At 39.9% G+C, this 18,757-nt stretch overlaps 2 protein-coding genes across 4 annotated transcripts in view; one reads left to right on the forward strand and one right to left on the reverse strand.

The window, feature by feature from the left end:
- The window catches only part of dynlt3 (dynein light chain Tctex-type 3), a 107,282-nt gene that overhangs the window by 75,839 nt on the left and 12,686 nt on the right, over positions 1–18,757 (forward strand). The gene's annotated exons all lie outside the window — the stretch shown is intronic.
- sytl5 (synaptotagmin-like 5) overlaps positions 1–18,757 on the reverse strand; it is a 41,555-nt gene that overhangs the window by 16,076 nt on the left and 6,722 nt on the right. For all 3 annotated transcript variants that reach the window (XM_072396772.1, XM_072396771.1, XM_072396773.1), the window contains exons 2-5: positions 2,802–3,141; positions 2,487–2,702; positions 955–1,067; positions 687–804 (exon numbers count right to left, since the gene is read on the reverse strand). In XM_072396772.1, the coding sequence (XP_072252873.1) occupies positions 687–804; positions 955–1,067; positions 2,487–2,702; positions 2,802–2,920 (566 nt within the window). In that variant the 5' untranslated portion in view covers positions 2,921–3,141. The remainder of the gene's footprint in view (positions 1–686; positions 805–954; positions 1,068–2,486; positions 2,703–2,801; positions 3,142–18,757) is intronic.

An 18,757-nucleotide genomic window follows, 5' to 3' on the forward strand; every position in this document is an offset into this window, starting at 1 on the left:
ATGATTTAGGAAGGGAAAGGCAACAAACAAGAGACTACAGATGCGTGCTTCCCAAGTAATTCTTTTCAGCATCTAAAGGTGAGAATGCCAGAAAAAGTTTGATAAACGTCTATTCGTGATACTTCGATGCCACATCTTTTATTTTTTTGAAAAACACAACAACAACAAAAAAAAGTTTAACTGTGGACACATTCATTGTCCGGACAACAAGTGTCTGATGATTATCTCAGAACTGTTGAGAAGAACTGCAGCTGCCTGCAAAGTTAAATCTGGAACAGCAGAGTGAATAATTTCCTATCAGAGCCGTCCAGACATCCGTAATCCGACAGATCTGCTTTGTGTCTGCATGGCTTTCCATGAGCATTCAGGAACCATTAGACTGCTGCAAAGATGATGCGAAATTTTAGCCTACACAATCGAATTACTGCTTTGCTGCTTTACAAAATGTATTCTAAAATACATTCCAGGTCTCTGACAAATCAAATAAGCATCCACTTGATCTTTTGTAATGGTCATGTGCTAAAGTGTGCACTCAACCCACTGCACATTTATTTTGAAATGATTATATCCTGTCCATGTACTGCATATCTTCCATGCTGTTTTTCTTTTTTCTGTTTCTTCTGTTCATGGTGTGTTATCCATTAAGTAAACCCAATCATTAACAGCTTTGTGTGCAGTTTCCTTACCCCTTCTTTCTGGCACCATCCACAATGTTGCGCACTGCACTCCTGTTGGATTTTGGGGTGTTGGATTTCTCTGGTTCAGACGAGGCTGACAGATTCTCTGTGAGCTTCTTTTCTGTGGCTTATGATCAAAAACATCAGAAATTGATGTATGAAATCAGCACGTTTCCTCTGCAGCTACTCCACCCAGTATGCTCTCTCCACAGAAGTCATTATGGTTTGAGTTAGGGATTTACAGGGTAATTCGTTGTACATTAGCAGTCAGACTCACTTGGTGGGCTGCTCAGGATAGACTGTTTGACCACGTCACTGCTCAGCACCTTCTGCTCAAAGCGCTTGGATCGCTCCTCCAGGAACCACTCTCCAGTCACCACCTTCAGCTCCCTGTTGTACAAATACACAAGCCTGAACTCACACTGTGCTGTATCAGAAATTTCAAATCAAATTTCCTCTCCCTCTGTTTCTGTTTGGTGTGTTTCTGCCGGTAAATTGTGGCTGCGCGTCACACAAAAGGTAAAGCTCAAGTGGAGGCTGTGTGTATATGAGATGAAAAGAAGGAGTTTGACAGTCAATTAAAACTGAGGCACCACAGTTAAAAGAAATGTCTCCAAGTTGGCCTTTTCAAGTTAATACAACAAAAAAATACAGTGAGGAAAAAAGACGAAACAAAAAAGGATCAGAAAGCAAGAGGAATAACTCAAATATGACAACACATTTTTATCTGTGAAGTGGTTTTGTTATTAAGAAATTGTGACTGTAGCATTATCGATCCACTTGCTAGTAATATATATTTTTGGATTAAAGCTAGAAACACTCCATGATACCTCTTATTTTAAGTGTACACCACAACTGATGCCATCCAATACAAGAGTAACAATAAATCCTTCCTTCACTGACATCTAAATAAGTTATTTTAGGTCACGTGGTCATGATAAAAGTACATTTGTAAGTATACCGTTTGTGTGTAGTATTAGAGTGCATTGTTTTCAGCTAGGTGTATCCAAACCAATTTAAAGATTTTACTTCAACATTTCAAAAACAGCACAGCGTTTAAGTCTGTTGACGACAGCTCATGGTCGGTGGCCGTCACTGTAAGTTATCACACTGTCCACATGTTCAACATTCAGAAACAGCTGCTGTCGGAGCAGCGATAGAGAGACGTATTGCTGCAAACAGAGCACAGGTAAGCTCCAATAAATCCCAAAAATTAGACCGTGGGGAAACTACTCGGCTTGCATCTTATGATGAGGAAGAGAAGTCAGCTGACCCCACGCTTTAAAGGAAAAAGATTGTGCGACAGAGATTTCAATCTCAATCCAAAAATCACAAAGAAAATAACACAAATAAATCCTACTTAATTCCCAAAAAACATTTTGAGCTGCCAGTAACATTCAGATTAATGGCACCATGGCGATGGGAGGTTCAAACAAACTAATCTTGTTATTGGAACATTACATATGCTATGAAACTAGCCCCTTTATGCCTTAAAATGCCTGAGATTAACTCTATTGTTTATCTCTATAGAGGAGGAAATGCTAAGTCGTGATGTTGCCTGCTTGTTTTACTCAGAAAATGCCTTCCAGCATATAAAAACAAATGGCAGTGGTATGTGGTATGGCTCTAGTAGGTATGAAATTGTAAACGAGTGTTATTTGTCTAAAAGTTTTGAAAGTGCAACTGTCGGCAGTTCCAGTAAATGGGTGTTTTGGGGTTTGTGTGCACTTTTCCTGAACTGAAAACTACACTGTACGTGTATGGAGTCAATTACTCCCTCAATCACTTCTCTACAGGTATCACACTTACGAGATCTTGGCACAGACATTACACCTCCAGTGGCGCGAGCTGGCAGCCGTAACACGACATTCGCTGCAGACGCGCAGCTGGCACTCCTCACAGAGATCTCCGCGGTCAAAGATGAGGCCCAAAGTCTTGAGGCAGCGAGCGCACTGCCTCTCCCCGGATTCCTGGGGCCGACGGGAACCTTTTCGTTTGATCTCCAGCAGCTCATTCTTCAGCTTCCTGTGGGGCAGAAACAGGAGCAGACAAGAAGAAACACGGGATATTAGAGTAAGTGACTGAGATGAACAGGAGTGTAAGTGGTAACACTGAATTTCTCACCTTATTCTTTTCTCCTCTCGTTTCCTCAGTTTCTCGTCTTTCTGCAGAACCTTCAGGATCATTTCTCTTTCATGCTCCAGCAGAAAGGAGACGTTTAGATCCTCCCTGACCTTCTCCATTGGTCCCTCAGTACACACTCAGCCAGAAAAAACAGTATCTGTAGTCAACAAAAACTACATTATGCTCATGTGCAACGTAACGCTCTGCTAATAATCTAGTTGTTTTTTTTGGCTTGTCATATTCTGATTTTGTGATTTGCCAAGCTCCTGATCCCTCCAGTGCTCTTCTACTCTTCTGTTTCTTGGGGGATGTTGACAAGAGATGACCACCGTCAGGAAATCTAGACAAGATCAAAGAGACACAAAGGAAAGTCAGTAACTGATATTAATAACTTTACCCCAATATTCATGACAATATATATATATATATATAGGTTAATCCAAATTATTTAGACATTTAGAAAAACATTAATTAAAATAAGGCAATTAGGGATTAGGAAGCACAAGTAATTGGTAGACATTTGATAGTAGACATTTGATTGTAGACTAGCAACGGTAGACTAACAACCTCCCAATTAGGCCCCATCCCCAATATTCAAAGCACAGCAGCCAACTTTCACTGCTCCTATTAGTAAAGCACTATGTTCACCTGAAAGTCGTGACAAGACTCATACTCATTATCTGCACATCTGCATACCAGTTCACAGGGCTGTGTAACCGTCATCTCGCTCTGAGGACCCGCTTTTTAGCAGCCTTACACCTGTGACCCGGTGAGTCAGAGCACCGCTGTTGCCGGATGAATTGCTGTAAAATGTGGTGCATGTACTGTATCAACGTTGCCCACAGGATAAATCCCATATACTTTGGTGATTCCCCCACTTTTATACAGGGCCACCAAAAGACTTACATTTGAGACTATATGTTGAATGTAACAATTATTGGATAGATTGTCATGGAATTAGGAGATTAGTGAAACTTTACTTCTAATTTAACACAAACACAAGCCACAGTTTCAGTTAATTCATTTAATGGATATTAGTGGCCAGTTCAATCATGGTGTACTCACTTGTGAACTGTAAAGAAGTCAAATACATGAATTACCTTAGAAGTCTGAATAAAAGGCAGTTAGTTTAAGCTAAAATATTTGAAAATGTCAGGTAGGATGAATTTATATTAATATTTTGCTACTATTTGTTCTCTGTAGGTTGTTTTTTTATCATGCGTTGGTGGACCTGAAAAGTTTTAAAGGTCAGCCAAGATGGGATTTAGTTTTGTTCATGATTTACATTATATAAATATGTGAAAAAAATCACAGGGCCTCCCCAAAGAACTCAGAAGTGCTGTATGTTTCAGCACTGTTGAGCTCAGTTTTTTTTTTCAACACAATGGACATGAGGAAGAAGAGGAGAGTGAAAATGTCACTTCTTCCAATGCTGTGGAAATCCAGAGTGACTCTGATTACTTCTGATGCATTTTACTAGATTTCAATCTGCTTTGAATGATCACACATATCACAGTGTTCTCTGTCAGGCTATAGTGAGCCATCAAATAATCAGTCTCTCCTTATTTCAATAAAACTAACCATGAAGATCAGAAGCTAATAAATGCATGCACCGGGTGATATGAGCCATGGAACGAAGGGAAGGACTTCTGCTGGAGCTTGTGTAAATTAAGTTGGGAACTGAAAAAAATCAACTGAAAAGAGCGGAGGGATCTGCATATGCTCACACCAGCCTCCTTCAGTCTAAATTCACCCCCATTCGTTCTTCTCTCGCCTCTTCCCTCCACTTTACATGAATTAGCACTAATGAACCGGCAGACATCATCACAACGTTGTTTGAAGCCAAAGTCACATCATGAAAGCAGTGATCAGAGCATTTTAAGCTGGGCTCCAGCTGCTCCGCAGCCAATGAAGACACTTTTTATTTAAATTAAAGATGTAAAAAGATGTAAAGTGGGGATACCTTTGCATTTGAGTTATTCATAGCTATGAATACAGAAAAATCTTTAATCTCTCCTGGAATGAGACGAAAGTAGCCATCAGGCACTTGAGCTAAATACCAACATCAGCATCGGAACTCACACAGACGATATCTTTTATTATCGTTTCACCGTATTAGTATGCAGAAAGTTTTGCAGAGTAGAGTATGCATAGGAAAGTAAGACAATTGGGGTAGTTGAAGAGATTTCACAACACACAAGATACCCTTCATCAAAATCTTACAAATTATTTTGCTAGGGTTCTGACTTGTTCATTGTCATAATCAATAAAGGCGGGGAGATGCAATAATTCAAAGATATAACTGAATTCTCAAACCTTGTTTGAGTAATTCAGCAGTCATGAAGCCCTCTCAGCAGCTGTCTAGAACCAGGAGACGTCTAAAGCAAAGCATTTTCAGACAGCTGCTCTCTCAACTCACAACACTGATAAGAAATGACACTTAACAGGAGCCATGGAGATAAAGCCGAGTTCTTCAAAAAACAAGAAAACTCACTGATAGAACAGCTTGCAGGATTGTGAGAAAGGCTAATCAAAATCCCTGTTTGACTACAAAACACTCTCAGAAAGACTTATCAGGCTCTGATAATTTGTATCGGTGGATGCAGACAGGAACAGAGAACCATCCGCTCTGGTTCTCTGTTCCTGTCTGCATCCACCGATACAAATATGACTTTCATGACAGAATCATCAAAAGAAACCTTTTCCTGCATTTCCACCATAACACTGAACCACAAAGGTTATTAAATAAACAACTAAAAAGCTGATACCAAGTCATGTGGGCTGATGAATGTAAAGTAGAACTGGAAAGAGAAAAAGTATGTTTGGTTTAAACCGTTTAGCACTGAGGTTGGTTGGATTATGCTTGGGGATCGTGTTGCAACCATGTGGCAGGAGGGTTATAACTGGTTGAGGAAAGAACACCTTCAATCAAACACCATCAATTCTTTATACCTAACATGACACCATCTGTAAAAAAAAAAAAAGGGGGGAAAAAAGATTACGATGACAATAAGATGTTTTTTACAACGAGATGATGGCCCAAAAATATCACAGAACTAAGACCAAAACCCTTATAAGAAAGAACTGAAAGATGTTTGGTTGCTACAAAATTCACAAAACATGAATCTTTGTATTGGAGGTGATGCTCGTGAAAACAAATTTTTCTTTTCCTTTCAGCTGACCAGTCCAACTTTCAAAGTAATTTATTTCAGTGAGCTGTGTACTTGGCTTATATGTCTGTTAGGCTTTGTGTTTTCAGCCAAGGAGGCAGGACTCAGCAGGAAGTAACCCCGGAGAGGGATATTTTGATGAGATATGTTATCACAGTGGCAGCCATAACCAAGTCATTTCAAACGTGTGAAATGGTAAGAAAACAGCCACCGAAAGCACAAGGAAACAGCAGCTGAATGCAAAAATGATACCTCAAAGTAAAGCTATATTAAAAACATGAATGGACAGCATAACACTTGAACTCAGCTCTTGAGCTTGGCAGGTGTAGGTGTAGCATCACCACGCAACCACTTCAACCTCTGAATCCAGACTCTTTCACCTGCAACGCAACAACAGCTCTATCACAAAACTGGAGACACTGTGCCTCTACATAATAAAAAGCAACCTTCACATCTGTAGACAGTTTTTATAACTGTTTCCACTTTGGTTGTGAGGTTATGGCTGTGTTGTAACTGTTCACTAGTTTACAATCTGGTGCACACGTTGTGAGTCAGCATTTTTAGAAGTTTGATGTTTCAGATGAAACTCACTGTGTAGTGTCATACAAACGTGACATATGGAACTCTAAAAGTAGTGTACATAAGCTGTCAACTATATTGGTCAAAATAGACCATCATGCATTGCAGCTCAAAGCCAGGATCTGACGTAGCGTGCAACTGCTAGCTGGCCTTTGCTAGTACTAACATTCACAAATCGTGATTGTAATTTCCTTAGCTGTTTAGTACGGAAGCCCTAAAGGGTCATACATTTTATTCCACCCGTTGTCACGTGTTAACGAGATAATTAATTTGAAATCTCGAGAAAACAAAACAGTAGTCTAGATGTCAGAGGAGCAGGAGACTATCGTTTTGTTTTCTCGAAATCTCAAATTAATTATCTCGTTATCACGGGAAAACGGAGGAAAAATATCTCGTTATCACGAGAAAACGGAGGAAAATTATCCCGTTATCATGGGAAAATGGATGGAATAAAATGTATGTATATATGACCCTTTAGGGCTTCTGTAGTTTAGAATGACTTGAAAGCAAATAATACTCATCAGACCTTTAAAACCATGAAGTAGTCTTTTTTTTATGTTAAGATGCAGGACTTGAGAAATTACAAGTAATATGTGTGCACGAACCACATTAAAAACCTCAGCTGTTCAGTCGGAACAGTCTGTGCAGGTTTGTAGCCGGAAAGCTTTACGTCAGTGTTGTGGAGAGATGTTAATTAAAACATGTTCTCAACCAAATACAACAAATTTGCGCTTTCCTTCCCCTCTGATATGAGTGCAAGTATCCTGCCGATGACTTGAATATTTAGCGCATAACTATGACGCTCCACTGCATAAGAGTAGTCCCCAAAATGCATAAACAATTGTCTGCCCCTACCCTCTAGTAAGTCCTCCTTGACCTTTGTTTCAGTCATTTTTCCTCTTTTGTTGTGTTTTTACTTTCCTGTTTTGTTTCCTGAAACATAGTGTTTTGTAGTTGATTTGTTCTCGCTGGTGTTTTTGCATGTCTGGACCAAAGCCCCAATAAGCCTGCTGATTAAGATTTAAAGGAAGAAGTAAATATTCCGATTAGAATGGCACACCAACAGAGGGCCTGTGCCACATGATTCATCTGGCAGGCATTGACGGTCACTCGGTCAACAAAGTCATTCAAGCAAAACCAATGTTTATCTGAATATTATATTCACACTCATACCCAGTGTGACTATAACCTTACTGTCATATTACAGTGGAGCTGTGAGCCTGTGTGTGTGTGCTGATGGAGGTGTGGTGTCCTGACGCAGCCCTCCCTGAGTACACAAAGCACACATTCCCACTGCTGCTCACTCTGCCCTGAGCAAACACAAATGTGGAGGCTGTAAAACTTTGGCATGTAAATGGAGGATGCACACTCACTGCTCAGCTCTGCTCTAACAACTTCGCTCTGAGGAAAGTACAATGACTCATTGCTTTCTTCATCTTTTTCCACTGATCACAATCCATGTTGTTTAAGGATCAAATGGATATTTGTTAATGAGTCTGCGCTGTATCAGGGACATCTGGCTGCCACGTCACACTGCGGTCTTGCTGGTGTTTTGTAACTCAGTGGCCTTTTACCAGCTGTCGGTGTGGTGTTTTTCTGCAGGTGGCCAAGCCTACAGACAGCAGAATCAATCTGCCAATTAAAGACCACAGGTGAGCTGCAAGCAGCCAGCCTCCAGTTGACAGGAAAGCAAAATAGAGTTGGGTGAAAAATGACCATGGAATAAAACAAGGATAGCCATTACTGAACATTCAGCGAATGCTGAAGAGAGTAGACATTACCTTGAAAAATCAGACAAGCTTCAGTCCTTCAGCTATACACTGGAATACTGTTCTTCCAGAAAGAAAACCTTGAGTTGTAAATAGCATTCAGAAAAACATTGTAAGATGACTATTTTAATTTCACTATCCGATAAAATGGTTCAGGTCTGTACTTCACATACCAGGAAATGTTTGGCTGATTAAAAAAAAAAACACCTCTCTTAGGCTTTGAGGGATAGATGATAGATCTGTTGATATTTCATCTTTTCTTTTTTGTTGCCCCCCCAACAGACCAAAACTGAGAACGAGCTGATCCTCCAAACATGTGTTGCCTTTGTTGCCAAAGCCGGCTTTAGTCTGGCTTATTTCTTTGTCACAGACCCAGCGCTACAACGCAACACAGTATGATCACATTGTGCAGAAATGGGCATTGTATTTGAAAAACGAGACAAACAAATGTGCCGTTCACTCTGAGGAATGTGGTGTAAAACAGCAGTGCACAGATGTTTGAAGTTTGCCTGCGACAGTTATGGTGCTCATCTTTTCTTTATCATGTTTGTTTTCTCCTCAGGCCACATTGTTTTGCTCATCACTGCTGCTTATTAAATCAATAAACTTTGGCTAAAGACATAAATATTTCTTGGAGCTGTAATTTGTTACCAACTGTAACTCTGTGCCGACGGTCCTAACTGAAGGATATTATGAATGCAAAGTGGTTACTTGTGCATTAAATTGCAAATTAAACCATTTTTGACTCGGTATAAACAAATATCAAAGCAAACTCACAAAGAGACCAACAAATCCCTTTACACCAAGATAAAAGATGGGAAAAAGCTACACAGACAGCTATTTAGTGGAGAACTGGTGTTGGGGATCAACCCGAAATCACTATCAGCAAAACACAACAAAGAAAAATATATGTAAATCAAATTAAATCACATCAAAATCATCCATTCAACAAATAGGATGACACCACATGTTCCATTTCATAACTGCTCTGATTATATTATATGGTCTTCATTAGCATGAAGAGTTTGTCCATTTATTGTCTATGTATACAGTATATTAATGAGTGGGAAAACTCATGTACCAGTGAGGCTCGTCTTCTATGACAGAACATTGTGGTGAGATTATTTCTTCCACTGCTGTTACTGAGGTCAAGAGTGAAAAATGGCCATGCAAGAAAATGATGCGCATTGAAATGCACAAATAGTTCCCCTCATACAACGATGTGAGGTCATGTACAGATCTGCTCCACTTATGCACATTGAGTACGATAATGAGAACTTCATGACAGCAAAGAGAAGAGCTCTTTAAGATTAGGATTTGTCAAGCAACAAGGTAAAGCCAAATGAGAAACAGATACTAACTGCCTAATTCTTTTTGATTGTGGCTTTGTGCTAGCAGTGGCAACTGCTGGCGAAGTTGTGAGCTCGCAATCTGCAGCTTCGCCAGTAGATGCCACTAGATTCGACCCACTGCTCCGATAATTATGAATCATAAAGCTGAATCTCCTCGCACAGTGAGGCACCCATTTTGCTCCTGGTGCATGCACAGTCAGCATGTTTACAGACAGTACAGTTGATCACAGAAAGGTCTGCTCGTTTGGTTTTTACAAATTATAGGAGACCAAATTATTTACATGACCTTAAAAGGAAGAATATGACACTTTAGCCAAACAGCTGCAGTGATTACTGTGGAGGAAAAAAGGAAGAGGAGAGTAATAAAGTCACTGAACTGACTGTTTCAGATCAGCACATCAATACCATTATCCACTACGAGCTACTGACAATTGCTAAATACCGCTACTAACTAAAGATTTTCTAAGTGAGCTGAAAAAACGTAGAGACATCACTGCAGTGTGTTTATTGCTGAAATGTGGGTCACCCCAGCCTCGTTAAACTACAGATTCAGTCTCCTCTTCAGTTTTAGCCTTGTTATTGCAGCGAAGAGCATTCCAGGTTTCCTTCTGTTTTTTCAGAGAGCTGCCTTGCCTTAAAGACAATAAAAATAAATCACACTGTGGCTTCACCGCCTTGCATCAGCAGAAAATTTCTCTCCATGAGGGTTAAAGATTTTTCAAGGTACAACCCAAACAAACCAAGATTTCAAGGACACCGTGCACACAGATGTGGCTATAAAGAGCCATCAGTCCAGATCATTAACAAACTATATAAACTGCCATTTTCAATGAATCGGACGTCGGCATTACTTTACCACCATTCTGCCTGGATGGCTGTCATCAGGATTCAAGTGGGAGATTGCATTTTGCTGTACCGTTTTATTTGAATGAGCAGCCCCTACACCCCCCCTCCCCCGCGGTGTTTTCACAGCATGCTTAATCATTGATGGAACAGACATCAGTCAGCAGTGATCGCGAAGGGCAGAACACGTCTTTGGTAACAAGTAAAAAGCAGGTTGTCTAAACCAGAAAATGAACTTTTACGGCCAGATGACACAAGGTTTCAGACGCATGCATAAAGGTTGACCTCCTCAAGAAAACATGAATTAATCATCAGCAGAGGTCGATATCAACAGAAGAGCACACCTCACTATATTTTCTAATTTAAGATCTAAGGGTTGTTTCCTGGGTTCCAGGTACAGTACAGCAGTTTAACCATTATTTCTTCATAATCATGGGAAATGGATAATGTATGCTTCTGTCTGGTTGACTGGGTTGTGCTTCTGATTACAGGTGGATTGCCAAAATGTCTCTATTTATCTTTAAGGAAGCAGTTACTGTTACATCACTTGTGTCCACAACAATGTTTTACCAAGGCTACAATAAAGTATGACGTATCATTCTGCATAGTATTGTATCCTACAGCATTGTGTTGTATTGTAATCACCACCCATCAAACGGTCATAGCAGCTTTTTTTCGATTGTGTGTGACTTATTTCCGGTTTAACATCCAACTCACAGATTTGAACCTTCCTGAAACAAACATAGAAATCTATTTCAACGTAATTACATCCAAATTAATTGGAATTTGTGCCACATTATTCAATTGGCCCAGGTGGCCGACTGCACAATCATTCAACCACATCAAAAGTGCAGCTTAAAAGTAAAATAGAGATGTTGAAACAGTGTAGCTTTTTTCTTTTCTTCTAAAGCTATTCCTGTGGTATCGGGGCACCGTTGTCTCAAACTCATAATACAAAGCAAACAACAGATACTGTTATCATTAACAAATAAGAGCAAGAACACCACTGTATTCATCCCACCTTCATTTTGGTTTAATTAGGAGATAGCAATATATTTTTTGAAAGCTTACAACATTTTTAAAAATTATCCAACACTTTCAATGCAGTTAATCTTTTAGAGGTAAGGAGTAGATCTTTTAGAATTACATGCTCTGGACATGTGAATAAAAGAGATTAATGTGAATGTGAATTAAAAGATTAATGTGAATGTGAATGACATGTGAATTAAAAGAGAGAAGCCACTGTAAAAGTAGACCAAATGCAGCTTTTTAGGAGAAGAAACTCATACCCAGTGTGAAGTGTGATGACGCAAACGTCATTGTTAGGGGCTTGCCTTGTTGGCTCAGGGACCAGGCTTGATCTATCTGGGAATTCTGCCTAAATTCACAGAGTAGCTGCTGATAACGTAAGGCCATCCACCTGAAATCTGAAGCTGAGCCAGGGCCTTTCTACAGGATAATAATCCGAAGCACACAAACAAATCCATTGAGGAATGACTCAAAAAGAAGTCTGGGGCAGCAGTAGAATGGCAAAACTGGAATGTTGTAAGGAGATTTGAAATGGGCATTAGAGGAAAAACATGATAAAATGTTTTGCTATTGTAGGAAATGTGCATGTAAGAGTGGTCAAAAATTCTGGTAATCTGATGCAGGTTGTTCAAAACGCCTACAAAAAGACATTTCAGCTAAAAGGACCAATGTATACTACTAAGGCAGCACTTTCCCCCCAAACAATACATTACATTTAAACTGATATTTTTGTTAAATACGTATATTTTGTTTTTTTAAATGCCATTCTTTATCTTCACTGGTAGAATCTGTTTCAAAGAGAACTGAATGTTCAAAAGCCCAACAATTTCCACAGAATATAGTTATTTCAAAACAAGTTTGTATCTGTATCTCTTTAGCACTAAATGCTCTCCTATACACACCAGCTAGGTTTTGTCTAATAAACAGCTGTCTGTTACAGCCAGTTAAATATTGATTAGAGCTTTGATGGGATAAGCAAACCAAAACAAACAAGGATGAAAATGCTAAAATCCTCCAAAGTGCTGAGCGGAACAGCAGTTATTTTGACTTGCAAAGGATTAATTCTTATAAGAAATCTCCATTCATTTATTGTGTTAGTTAAACTTGCTTTTCAGTAGTTTAATTATTAATGCTAAGACAATACCATCCATTCTACAATGCTTCAAATTATAATGTTTTGTGGTCTCTGCATTTACAGCTCAAACCAGATGTTACATTATCCTACAATAATTACTGTTATTTTATACAGTACATAAACACGAATTCAATAAACAATAGAACAACTGGACTTTAAAACCTGACATCTATTTATATCTATTCAAATTTCTATATTTGTTCAAGGACAAGGTCCTCAGAAGTGTCACAGCCACAACATATGGGAACTAAACAGATATAAAAATGAATTTGTTTCTGTAAATGAAAGAACAGAATTAAATGAAGCACAAAACTCTTGTGACTGACTTCTTTATAGAACATTTAGAACTATTGTCCTATCTCAATCCTCACCCTTGGCCCATTTTTCACTGGTAAAGTGCCCCTAATCTTTTAGAGGCCAGGACGTAGGGATCATCTAGACCTTCATTTAGCCCATCTAGCCCTCCTTTATCTCCTAAATAAAAGGGGCACCTACCCTGCATGCAAAAATGAAAAAGCAGAGATTCAAGGGAAGGAAATGGGATTAAGTTTAAAGGGAGTAAAAGTTCTTTATCTAAAGCAGCATGAAAAATTGCAGCTTCTTTCTCGGGCTTGGTGTTGAGAAGACAGATATCTTGATCATAATGATTTCCAGCTCGCCCCGCTTATCTACATTTACAGGAAATAAGATTCATCCTGCTATCTCAGCGCCGCATCTCCCTGCATGTAATCCAGTTCCTGCGATCGGATGTGGACCTGCACTCACAGCAAGGTGTAATCAATAGGCAGGCAACGTCTTTGCAGAAAGCTAAAGATGGGGTCTGACAAGCTGGAGGAGAATGGAGGCATCTCAGGGAGGGGACACAAGATGGGTTCGGAAGAGAAAGACATTTCCTCCATTTTCCATTATATGATAATGACATGTCCGTCTGAAAAGTATCCCTGCCTTTCATTCAGGTGGTGACTTTTCTGCCTATCTCTCTCGCTTTGTCTGCCTTTTGACAGATTCACACACAAGCACACACATACACAGCACCTTGGGGCAGATAGCATATCTGCACGACTGCAGTGCACTAATGACCCTCCTCTCACTCAGGCTGAAGCCCTGTAAGGCTCACTGTTCATGTCACTGCCAATCAACATGGACCAGCTGTCAATTGCTGCTAGTCCCCTTCATCCTCTGAACTCTCTGCGTGTCAGTGACTCTGCGGAAACACAGCACATCCTGGTTTGTCAATCAGAATCCAATTTGAAACCTTAATTACTCGGCTGACTTAAAGGCAATGAAGCAGCATCAGGCACCGATATGAATAACATCTATCAAGCTTGACACTTGGCATAATGGTGACTCGTCAGGTTTGGCCTTTCATCTCTTATTATGCATCTGCTTGGAGGAAGGCGATGCCAGATTGCAGCAGAAACAAGACACAGTCACCAATCCGTGCTATCTAATATCTTAATTGGTTGTCTACAAATTTTCATGCTTAGACTGTGGATGAGTGTCCGAACAGGAGAGACTGTGTGAGATTGTCTCACATGAATTAAGGTAAGTGTTTCTGACTGCCACGTTCAAAGCTGCGGTGAAAAGCCTGCAGGAGAAGAATAGGGCAAGATGTGGGGGAAAACATCGCACACTTTCTGACAGCCTCTCCTCAAAGCCTTTCATGATATTGCTCTCATTTGTACACAAAATGTGACAGGAGCTGTGTGGAGGGTGCAAAAGAGAAATAGAGGGACATCTAAATCCATAAACAGAAGTTTACTCTCTGGTGCCCAGCAGCCTGTCAAGCTCTGAGTGAAGAATGGTGCCTTTTGTGTCCGATACCATCTGAGCCTCCCATCCAGCAGTACTTTTTTGCAATGACAGATTTTTGCCCTTGTCATGATTATATGGCTACTTGCGTGGAGGAGAGAAAGCAGAAGTGGTCTGAACTTCTCCTCAGTAATACTACAATAAAGCTGAGCTACTATAACAAATGAGTCAGTTATCTGCATATTTACACACTCCCTGATTGGGTCTTCAGTAACCCTAAATGGCTCTTCTAACTAAATGCGTAATGGTCATAACATTGTCACGATGTAAATGGTGAGATGGCAATGTAAAGCGTCCTCAGGCTGTTGTTTGCTGTCAGACATCGTTCATGTGTCATGACAGGAATCATGTTAGACTTAACCATGTACATTCATTCTAACCTTAACCTTGAACTTATAACTCTTAACCCCTAACCATTCATGAGTGGGAGCAAAAAGAACTGAGCGGCAAGCGAGAGCAAAGTAGAAATGTGCAGTGACAGTAGAAAACCAACCATTTCTAGCACGAAGGAGCAAGAAGCTCCATGGATTGCAAGCATTTGTGGCCAAATCAGCAATACCAAGACATGGAAAGTGGACATTATTGCAAAGGAACAGGTGTTGTGTAGGGAACAGACTAAAGAAAACATATTAAGTACAGAATTTTTGAGCCTTTATCATGAAACCGAAGCATATTTCACGGTGGACCAATGTAGCTACTCCACATGCTGTCATAAGATCAAGAGGAAATATTATAAATCAGCCAATTTTGTCGCACATTTGCAGCTGTTCCTTCATATGTTTAACCCAAATTGCCGCCATTTTCCAGCTATTTGTTTTTAATCTCTGAATGCAGATACAGTTTTAAAAAGCTCATAAAAACTACATTGTTGTCACATTATATCTGATGGTTTCTAGATTTCTATATGGCCATCGTGTTCTGTTTGTTCTCCTCTCAATGGACTGTTTATCTACAAGAACAAATCTGAAGAAAATACAAAACATTTTGCAGAACTTTTTGATTTTCAGTTAAGTCTAAACAGCCAGAAATGACTGGCTTCAGTTTTGTTTGAAGCTGCTTTTTAGACTCCAAAATAGGTTTTGTTGGCTTCATCTGAAGGATTATAACATATTGGAACAAGATTTGGACCATTATAAACATTTTTATACAAGGTTGAACTAACCCGACACAGCAGATGGTTTGCCGCACCGAACTATCAAGAAAAACATCCATAGAAACTGTTTCAGGAAAGAACAGACGGTGCTTGGCGTGGACTGGATGAAGCATCTAAATATAACTGTTTATCATAACTCCAATCAGGTTAACAAAGCACTACTGAAGCAAACAATGCTGCTAAAATGATTTCTGTTATCGCTGCCTTATCAGAGTCAGTCTGAGCCCACAAGCCTCCAGTGTCAATGGCATCTAGTTCCTGGCTATAACTAACAATTAAAATGCTGCCTGTATAGCCATGGAGCCAACATGTCACAGCTGCTGTAACATTAGAACCCTCGGTGGAGCCTTCTTCAGTAATGACCTATCAAGCCTGTGGGCATCCACACTTCCCTGCCGGGCTCAATGGTGCAGAAAATAAGAAAAACAAACCAGCATTGTCTGTGCTTCTAAAAACCAAATCCAAAATTCCCCTTTCAGCTGTTTTCTCTTTTACTCCCCATCCTCCTCCATTCACATCTTTTCTTTTGACCTTCACTGGACTTTCGGGTATTGGTCTCTGAATGCTGCTGGTTCTGTGATTTTGTCGGCTAATTAAGAGGAAAGAGCAGCGTGGGCTCAGAAAAAAAAGGCCGCAGCTCATCCAAACAAACCGGCAGGGAAAATGCTGAGAGAAAATGGAGAGAAGATTGGTTTGGACGGTTGTGCTTTTAAAAAAATTTATTGGGCATGACAACTGGAATAAAAGATGATCAGAAAGAGAGATCCCACCTGAACTTCAAGGGAAGAGAAAGATAAACCAGGTGCTCAGTAATTACTTGAATGCATGTTCAGAGTTCTGACCTTGCAAGCCTCCTTTTAAGTCACAGAATGCCTAAAAACAAAGCACTATGTGGGAGAAAAACAAAAGAGAGCAACCAAAAAGACTTTTCCTCTCCTGTGCACGGCGTGATCACTGTTGCATGAAGCTAGTGTTGACATGAATGCAGTGAAAATGTTCACGGCTGCTTTGAACAAAATTGCTTTATCACTTATTTAGATTTTTTCAAACAAGCTAATATTAGTTATATCCCAACCATATCCTGAGTTGAATCTAAAGCTAAAGCTTGAATTCTTGGCACAGTGCAACATATAACAAGGTCCCCATCAAACTGAACAACAAAATATTCTGTACAATTCTAAAAGCCTTTTCACACCTAAAGGTGCAAACCAAGCTACATGTCTTTGCTACACTTTGTGACCCCGTTAGCTTTTTCTTTCTTGTTGCTGTTCCGGAGGAGCACACTGAAGAACAGCCTGCCAGATTCAGTGAGGTAGGCCGTGTCCTCCTCTTTAACAGCCCTCTGCTCTCTCTCTGGCCTTGCAGTGGCAGAGCAAAAGTCTTTGGCTGGTGCATCGCCTTCACACCACTGACCAAAAAAAACCTTTAGCTTCAATGGATTCTGAGAGATCAACAGATAGGACATAAAATTATCTCATGAAATACTAACAGTGGTGTATCACGTTGTGCGTGAGGAACTTCTCTGATTTTATTTGTTGTCTGTATGCCCATATCTGCGATGATGATCTGTTGAAAAAGGAGCCCTCCATTCGGATGCAAGTAGCAAAAGCTACACATATGTGGGGGTCCAAAGTTGCCTGTGTACGCACCAGCAACTGAGTATATTTGGAATTCTAGTCATTTTGATGTTAACTCCTTCTCATGGTTGTGATGCTGTGCATAATATGTCTCCACTAAGCAGTCTAACTCAAGGATAATGAAGAATCACTAGATCACCAAATTTGTCACAATTCTGGCTGCAGGCATGTCACTGAGGGTACACAAACAGATCAATAACTGTGTTAGGACACTTACTATCTTCCTATAATAACACGGAACTCTGACACTAATCAGACTAATTATCTTTTTAATTTGCATTCTGCAGTGCACCCCAGTACATCAACCTGTTTGTGTGTCCATTTGATTAATTACAAAGAGGACAAAGGCACTGCGTGGCCAGCGATGGCGACGCCAAAGTCAAGCGTGGACTTTTGCACCTTTAATCTTCAACATAATCAGCCCGTCCCATGACTGCAGTGTGAAACAGGCTCATTTATTCTGCAAAAACAGAAAACAGCAGTGAAGGAGTCCAGATTTGAAGCCACAGTCTGCTGTCTGCTCCACGCATTTGGCACAGTTTAAACCCGCAGTATAAACTGTAAAACGGTTTACGTGTCGGAAGTCTGTCTGTTGGAAAACAAACATTTTCAAAAAATCTGTTTTGCTGATGGTCAACATGACCCCTTTTTTTAAGCTGTGTGTTTTCAATCTTTCATTACATGCAACTTTGAATAGAATCACTCGTTTGTCAGCCAGATACGCTTTGCTGTGCTTCCACTGTATGTTCACCAAAAGAACAAGAGATGAGAAGCTTTTTAGATCAAGGCGGGATCTGATTAACCCAGTTTCAGTTGTAGCCTCTGTTGCTTCTTTAGTGCCAGAGAAAGAGACCTTCGGGTTATAACCAGCTTCTTCTTCTTTCACTAACATAGCTGAATATTTCATCGTGGTCCCCCTCCTGCCACTTTATGCTGCACTTCATCCTTTCAAGAAACTACTGGCTAATGGAATAAAGTTACTCCTCTGAATGTGAGTGCTCAGAGCGGTGTTAGCTTTAATCACGGTATAACAACTGGGTTGCACCTTAAACTTTATTCTAAGGGGATGCTAATGGATATCTTTTAACAATTAGTTTTGCATCATATCTGTTTTATCACGCAATATGCTTCAACATCATGGAAAAGATGAACAATGAAATTCAGTACTCAAATAAGTGGCTCATTAAGCCTTCAAGAAATCCAGAATTAATGATCTTCAAACTGCAGTTTTGGGCAAACAGTTTTCTAACACTTGTTAGAAAGTAAAATAAGTACATTTAAAGAGTTTTAAGAGTTTTAGCTCAGCTTCATTGACGTTTGGGCTTTATAGATTTGTAGTAAAACAAAACTTAAGGTTGTCATGTTGGACACAAGAACTGTAAGACCAAACAGGAAGTGAGGTCAACATTCTTACAAACTGTTGTTTTTCTATCATGCTGACAATATCCTTGATGCTTTTCTAGAGATTTGGGACAAT

Source organism: Leuresthes tenuis, unplaced genomic scaffold (assembly GCF_036924035.1).
Source record: "Leuresthes tenuis unplaced genomic scaffold, fLeuTen1.0.hap1 SCAF_12, whole genome shotgun sequence".
Lineage (NCBI taxonomy): Eukaryota > Metazoa > Chordata > Actinopteri > Atheriniformes > Atherinopsidae > Leuresthes > Leuresthes tenuis.